An 8,553-nucleotide genomic window follows, 5' to 3' on the forward strand; every position below is an offset into this window, starting at 1 on the left:
GTGAAGAAGAAGGGCGCCTCCCTGGGAGTGGCGTCAAAGCCCTGCGACTCGTGCCGCTCGACGCCCGCCCTCCTCTACTGTCGCGCCGACGCAGCCTACCTCTGCCGCGGCTGCGACGGGCAAGTGCACGGCGCCAACGGCCTCGCCTCTAGCCACGAGCGCGCCTGGCTGTGCGAGGTCTGCGAGAACGCCCCCGCCGCCGTCACCTGCAAGGCCGACGCCGCCGCCCTCTGCGCCGCCTGCGACGCCGACATCCACTCAGCCAACCCCCTCGCCCGCCGCCACGAGCGCCTCCCACTGCTCCCCTTCCTCGGTCCCGCCCCCAAGCCCCTGATCACAGCCGCTGCCACCGGACGTGGAGGCGAGGGATCCTTCCTCTTCCGATCCTCCTCCGACGATGAAGCGGAAGCCGAGGCCGCCTCCTCCCTCCTTCTTCCTCAGGAGGCCCCGGTGCTCCGGTCGGCTGCGGAGTTCTTCTTCTCTGACGCTGATGCCTATCTTGATCTCGACTACGGCTTACCGTTAGACGCTATCAAGACCGTCGCCGAACCGGATCCGCCGTCCCTCCTCGCGTCGGATGGTGGCTATTTCGATCTCAATATCGCCGGATCCAAACCAGAATCGGATCAGTCGTTATGCCACAGCGTATTCTTCACCTCAGCAATTCACGTCCAGCTAATCCCATAAACGTTGTAATAGATCCTTGCCTCTTTCTCATAGTTTTCCCCTGTGGAACCGCGCAGGTGTCGTCGTCCGAGGCGGCGCTGGTGCCGGAGGTGTCGCAGGCGTCGGTGGTGGGGATACCGTGTGATCCGGCAGCAGCACAGGCGGGCCGGGAGGCGAGGCTGATGAGGTACCGGGAGAAGCGGAAGTGCCGGAGGTTCGAGAAGACGATAAGGTACGCGTCGAGGAAGGCCTACGCGGAGGCGCGGCCAAGGATCAAGGGGCGGTTCGCGAAGAGGGTGGAGGTGGAGGCGGAAGTCGGCCGGATCTACTCATCGGCCGCGGAGGCGGTGGCGGCCCTCATGGCGGAGGACGACTATGGCGTCGTGCCGTCATTTTGAAGCGTTCGCATGTCTCGGCAGCTTCCGAAACGAGCCTCTCCATTGAGCTCTTCAATGAGCGTAATTAATGTAGAAATATGTAACTTAATATAAGGTTTGAAAGACTTTGATTTGGACCCCAACAACTGATTGCTTCAGCTTAATTTGGTGGGATCGAGCCACGAGGGAACCTATTACTTCAACACATGCATCCAAGGTGGAGTTGGTAATTGTATTGGATGAGTGTATCAACTGGTATTTCTACTACCATATACACCGTGCTGTATCCAAGCATTTACATCATTCTGAATGCTTTGCATTTTGTACATTATTTGATGTAAAAGAATGCTACTGCCTTTTATCTTTATTGGATTTTACGTTCTATACATTCAACATGTTTAAATATAACCTCATCAGCATTAATTCTGCCGACATCGATCCTGTTTTTCCTTTCTTTCCATGAATTGAGTGTGTGGATGCATGGCCATCTTATATCTATCATGTTCATCGAACAAATTAAGAGGCTCTATCATGGCTCAATTATATATATATATATATATATATATATATATATATATATATATACATGAGTATCTTCAAAAACTTTCTTTTAAAAAGCAAGTATCTATGCGACCATACCAAATCCGTGGAATTTGTTTTAGTCGATATATATATATATATATATTTTATATACTTTATACTTATTCTAAGGTCTTTTTACATAATCAGAAGGTTGATGAAATATTAAGTCTCCATGCAACAAAACCATGATAAATTTTCTACTCATACCTCTCATTTATAATAGTTGGTATTTCTTTTTATCGTACACAAACTCACAACCCGGTCACTGGGCCTGACTACAACTTAAGAAAATGTGCACTGAGTCCCTACACAAAAAGCAATCACAAAGAGAAGGTTGTGAATGGAGCCCATTACTGCACATAGCCATCATGAAGATGCTGAACAAAGAGGAGGCAGCATGGCACGCTGAACGACATGGTGAACCTGCAGACAGTGGCTCCCATTTCACATAGACGCAGCATAGAGCCTGCGAGATCAATGATGTTAACCAGCCTTCGTTACCGTGAAAGATTTCTGTGACTCAACTCCGGATAATGCGTAAAGAGAACACTTGATAACCAGTGATGGTATTTTGGTGGAGGAAATGAAAGTAATATTTGATGATAAAGCTTCACATGATAGGTCCCATAAACATCTCTATTTATAAGAGTTAAATAGTTATATTACCATGCATTTAATCTTAAGATTCAAGCTTTTTTCATGGTGTATTTTTCTTATATGATGATAATATTTGTAATAAAAGCTAAGTTAACCAACATGTCTAATTATTGAGAACTGATGTAAGTTCTGTCAGTGCCCAATAATGAATAAACTAGTGAGTTAAATTATAAGCCTATTTTGCAGGAATTTTTACTAACTCATCAACTATAGCTGGCTGGCCTACCAAAATGAACAACTGTAATTGTTTGGACACGGCCATGCATGACTCCATCTTCCACTGAGCACAACTTGCAAAGTGGGGGAGTTGCATGTCACTACTCTTGTATCTTCCAGCTTGTAATCAGGCAAGAGATGTTTGCAAGTTACTCCACCAGAAATCCTTGCAAGAACAAGAACGGATTTGTCTTAGTTTAAGAGTCAAATGAGTCTCCTACAGTTTTCTAAGTATCCTAGGCCATGAAGTGAATGAATGAGTTACCCATCAAACACGATTAGAGCAAGAGAAAATTTGTATGATATCATTTATTTTCCACACGCTACAAACATATATATTCCCACCATGAGGATTATATTTTTTCATACAGAGAGAGAGAGAGAGAGAGAGAGAAAGAGCATCAATTCTTTGCATTGTGAATTGAATTGCATGACGGCCCTGATGGGGATAAAAAAAGTAATAACCTTTGTATAGGAACAAATACTAGAAGACCAAAATACGCAGCGGAATAAAATGGAAACACAATCAAACAGAACACCAAGATATACGTGGAAAACCCCTTCAATGTGAAGGGTAAAAACCACGGGGCAAACTAGAGATAATCCACTATGAGAATAATGAATATACAAATCTCAATCTCTTGCCCAAAACCCTAGCAACAACCACAAGAGAATAACTGGGATACAAGGATCACGTCACTGCCCACAATATCTAAAACCTCCCCAAGTAATCACAGCAAGAGTCTACTGTAGATTTGATCTAACCTGAGATGAGAACACTGCTAGATGATTGTGAACAGTCTCTCTGCGTTGTCCTTGTCTTCTTCCCTTTCTTTCTCTTCCTTTTCTGCCTTGATCTCCTTCTTCTCTTTGGAATCCCGTGGCCTCCAAGATCTGCCTCGTTGCTGCCTTTTTATAGCCTTAATCTGCCTCTAAAACGCAGCCACCACACCTCCCTAATCTTAATTAGGGTTAGGTTAAGAGAGGGTGTGGGCTGTGGGCTGATAAAGCCCACATGGGCTGAATATGGGCCATCAGCCCAACAACCTCCCCCTTCAGCCCATAAGGGAGGTTGTCCCATGACTCCTCAATGTGAAGCCATGCCGACCAACTGTCGGCATATCTCCTGTCTTTCTTTTGGTAAGGTCTTCGTCAACATGTCTGCTCCGTTGTCATCTGTATGAATTTTCTGAAGCTGCAACTGCTTCTCTTCAAATACATTTCGAATCCAGTGGTATCTGACATCTATATGCTTTGACTTGGAATGAAACATTGGGTTCTTACACAAATGGATTGCACTCTGGCTGTCACAATGCACCACATAATTTTTCTGTTTCAGCCCCAATTCTTGTAAGAATTCTTTCATCCATAACATTTCTTTGCATACCTCTGTAGCAGCAATATATTCTGCTTCTGTGGTGGAGAGAGCAATACACCTTTGTAACCTGGATTGCCATGACACAGCTCCCCCTGCAAAAGTAAGTACATAACCTGAAGTAGACTTCCTCGTATCTATATCTCTGGCCATATCTGCATCTGTGTAACCTGTCAACACAGGTGGTCCACCTCCAAAGCTTAAACAAACCTTAGAGCTCCCTCTGAGATATCTAAAAATCCACTTCACTGCTGCCCAGTGCTCTTTGCCTGGATTTGCAAGAAATCTGCTAGTAACACCCACTGCATATGCGATGTCTGGCCTCGTACATACCATTGCATACATTAAACTTTCAACTACTGAAGCATAAGGAACCTTTTGCATTTTCTCCTTCTCCTCATCACTTGACGGACTCTGTTCTGAGCACAACTTGAAGTGACCTGCAAGAGGAGAACCAACTGGCTTAGCATTGCTCATACTGAATCTTTCCAATACCTTCTCGATGTATTTCTCCTGTGACAACCAAATCTTCTTGTTTTTCCTGTCACGAGAAATCTGCATGCCTAGTATTTGCTTTGCTGGCCCCATGTCCTTCATTGCAAAAGACTCACTCATTTCCTTCTTCAACCTGTCAATTTTAGACATATCTTTCCCAAGAATAAGCATGTCATCAACATAAAGTAAGAGAATAATAAAATCCTCACCAAACCATTTGATGTACACACAATGATCTGAAGCCGTTCTTTTGTATCCATTTTCTGTCATAAATGAATCAAACTTTCTGTACCACTGTCTTGGAGCTTGCTTTAGCCCATACAAGCTCTTCTTCAACTTGCAGACAAAATTATCTTTACCTTTGACTTTGAAGCCTTCTGGTTGCTCCATATAAATTTCCTCCTCCAAATCACCATGAAGGAAAGCTGTCTTCACATCTAACTGCTCAACCTCCAAGTCCTGGCTAGCAACAATACCAAGAGCAACACGAATAGAAGACATTTTAACAACAGGAGAAAATATTTCTTCAAAGTCAATACCTTTCTTTTGACCAAAGCCTTTCACAACCAATCTAGCTTTGTACTTTGGTTGAGAACAATATTCTTGAGTCTTCAACCTAAAAACCCACTTGTTCTTCAAGGCCTTCATTCCATTTGGTAGCAGCACCAAATCATAAGTGTGGTTCTTCTGAAGAGCATCCATCTCTTCCTGCATAGCAGCTAACCACTTCTCTTTCTGCTCACTCTCAACTGCTTCCTGGTAACTCTCTGGTTCACCTGCATCAGTAAGCATCACATACTCATCTGTAGAGTATCTTCTGGAAGGTTGACGTTGTCTAGAAGATCTTCTCAACTGAGGTTCTGCGGGAACTTGCTCTCCTACTTCTTCTTGCTCAACATGTCCTACAGGTAGATCAATATCAGGTTCTACACCATCTTCCTGCATATCTCCCCCATCACCCTGATATACTGGAGGAGTAACTGGGTCACAATCTGCTAATCCTTCTGCAGAAGTCTTGGCTGGTGCCTTCTTCTTCAAATCCTCAAAGGTTTGATCCTCAAAGAAGATCACATCTCTGCTCCTGAACACCTTCTGCTTTTCTGGATCCCAAAGCCTGTAACCAAACTGATCATGTGAGTAACCAAGAAAAATACATTCTTTAGACTTACCATCCAGCTTGGACCTCTCATTATCTGAAACATGTGCAAATGCACGACAACCAAACACTTTCAAATGCCTGTAGGAAACATCTTTCCCTGACCATACATGCTCTGCAACATCACCATCTAGGGCTGTACATGGTGATAAGTTGATCACATCAACTGCAGTCCTCAAAGCCTCATCCCAAAACCTTTTGGGTAGCATGGCCTGTGAAAGCATACATCTGATCTTTTCCATGATGGTGCGGTTCATCCTCTCTGCAATTGCATTATGCTGAGGTGTACCAGGAACTGTCATCTCATGTTGGATTCCATGTGACCTGCAATAGTCATTAAACAATCCTGTATACTCACCACCATTATCTGATCTTATGCATTTCAATTTCCTTTCTGTCTCCCTTTCAACCCTGGCATGAAACTCTTTAAAGACATTAATAATCTGATCTTTGGTCTTCAAAGCATAGGCCCAAACTTTCCTAGAAAAATCATCTATAAAAGTGACAAAATAAAGTGCACCACTTATACCAAGAACATCAACAGATCCACCAGGAGTTTTTGTCCTCAAAGGACCACATACATCTGTATAAACACGGTCTAAGGCATGCATTTTTCTAGACAAAGCAGCACTAGCAAATGAAATTCTATGTTGTTTACCAGCTAAACAATCAATACAAGGGTTCAGATGTATACCTCTGAGATCTGGTAATACATCTCTCTTGGAAAGAGTTTGCAGCCCCTTCTCGCTCATGTGTCCCAATCGCCTATGCCACAACTCCATACTGAAGTCTTTCTCTGTAGCATTTAACTGCTCATCATAAGCTTTAGCCTGCAACCTGTACAAAGTATGACATTTCTTTCCATTAGCTATAACAAGAGAACCCTTACTGAGTTTCCATTGCCCTCTGTGAAATCTGCTTTCATAGTCTTCATCATCTAGTCTTCCAACTGAAATTAAATTCAGCCTCAAGTCAACCACATGTCTCACATCCTTAAGTACCAACTTGCAGCCAAGGTTGGTCTTTAAATGGATATCACCCATGCCAATGATGTCTGCTGTGCCATAGTTGCCCATCTTGACAACACCAAAGTTTCCAGACTTGTATGTAGCAAAAAACTCCCTCCGAGGTGTAGCATGATAAGAAGCACCTGTGTCAATCACCCACTCAAGATCCTGACACACACAAGAAAAAATATCATCAGAAGGAGACAAAATCAAATAATCACCACCCTGCACTGTAGCTGTAGTATTATCCTTTGACTCTGTAGACTCCACTTCTTTTCCCTTTTTCTTGTTCTTCTTAGGTTGCTTACATTGGTTCTTGTAATGTCCTTTCTCACCACAGTTATAGCAAACAATATCTTTTCTTGATCTTGACTTGCTCCTACCCATACGTGAACTGCTTCTGGACTTTGACCTTCCTCTGTTCTCTGAGATAAGTGACTGTGAATCATTCTGAGATGTTGCTGAACTCTTTCTTCTCAACTCCTCATTCAACAAACTACTTGTTACTTGACTCATAGTGACAATACCATCTGGCGCAGAATTACTGAGGGAAATCACCAGTGTCTCCCAACTTTCTGGTAATGAACTGAGAAGTAACAATGCCTGCAACTCATCATCAAGAGACATTTTCATAGAGGATAACTGGTTAATAATACTCTGCATTTCATTCAAATGCTCAGCAATAGAAGCACCCTCTCTATATTTTAGGTTCACAAGTTTTCTGATCAAAAAAGCTTTGTTGCCAGCTGTTTTTCTCTCATAGAGACTTTCCAATTTTTTCCAAAGAGAATATGCAGAAATTTCAGTAGAAACATGGTGAAATACACTATCATCAAGCCACTGTCTAATAAACCCAATTGTTTTTCGATCTAACCTCTTCCACTCATCATCTGTCATAGTTGTAGGTTTTGCACTATCCCCCTGCAAAGGTCCATACAAATCTTTGCAATACAAGAGATCTTCCATTCTTGGTTTCCATATCATCCAATTATTTCCATTTAAACTAATCATGCGAGAAATATTACTAGCCTCCATGTTCAAATACAAAAATTAAATCACCAAAACCCCGCTCTGATACCAGTTGATGGGGATAAAAAGAGGAATAACCTTTGTATAGGAACAAATACTAGAAGACCAAAATACGCAGCGGAATAAAATGGAAACACAATCAAACAGAACACCAAGATATACGTGGAAAACCCCTTCAATGTGAAGGGTAAAAACCATGGGGCAAACTAGAGATAATCCACTATGAGAATAATGAATATACAAATCTCAATCTCTTGCCCAAAACCCTAGCAACAACCACAAGAGAATAACTGGGATACAAGGATCACGTCACTGCCCACAATATCTAAAACCTCCCCAAGTAATCACAGCAAGAGTCTACTGTAGATTTGATCTAACCTGAGATGAGAACACTGCTAGATGATTGTGAACAGTCTCTCTGCGTTGTCCTTGTCTTCTTCCCTTTCTTTCTCTTCCTTTTCTGCCTTGATCTCCTTCTTCTCTTTGGAATCCCGTGGCCTCCAAGATCTGCCTCATTGCTGCCTTTTTATAGCCTTAATCTGCCTCTAAAACGTAGCCACCACACCTCCCTAATCTTAATTAGGGTTAGATTAAGAGAGGGTGTGGGCTGTGAGCTGATAAAGCCCACATGGGCTGAATATGGGCCATCAGCCCAACAGCCCCGAAATCCCCGGAGAAGCTGAATTATCCTTCTGATCTCTCTCTCTCTCTCTCTCTCTCTCTCTCTCTGTTTTGACACCTCTAACATTGCACGTACCATTTGTCCATGACCCTTTCGCTCGCATGTCCATGGCTTCTTACTGGCGCAACATCGCCCTCGCTGTCGGCCACTGCTTCTCATATCTTTGCCGAGCTCAGCATCGGATTCCGCAACGTCCCTCCAGACCTCGCCGATGAGAACTCAGCTCGAGAAGGGGAGAACGTTCTCCAGCCGACATGTTCATCGCCTGCACTGCCGGCAGAAGTAGCTTTCTTGAGCAGTAGTCCTCCACA

The 8,553-nt window shown here is 43.5% G+C and overlaps 1 protein-coding gene across 1 annotated transcript in view; it reads left to right on the top strand.

Moving 5' to 3' along the window:
- LOC135678906 (zinc finger protein CONSTANS-LIKE 3-like) overlaps positions 1–1,410 on the top strand; it is a 1,468-nt gene extending 58 nt beyond the window's left edge. Inside the window, exons 1-2 of the mRNA XM_065192150.1 lie at positions 1–645; positions 744–1,410. The exon at positions 1–645 is cut by the window's left edge and continues 58 nt beyond it. Of these exons, the coding sequence (XP_065048222.1) occupies positions 1–645; positions 744–1,064 (966 nt within the window). The 3' untranslated portion in view covers positions 1,065–1,410. The remainder of the gene's footprint in view (positions 646–743) is intronic.
- Positions 1,411–8,553: the final 7,143 nt, after the last annotated feature.

Source organism: Musa acuminata, chromosome BXJ1-7, assembly GCF_036884655.1.
Source record: "Musa acuminata AAA Group cultivar baxijiao chromosome BXJ1-7, Cavendish_Baxijiao_AAA, whole genome shotgun sequence".
In the NCBI taxonomy this organism is placed as follows: Eukaryota; Viridiplantae; Streptophyta; class Magnoliopsida; order Zingiberales; family Musaceae; genus Musa; species Musa acuminata.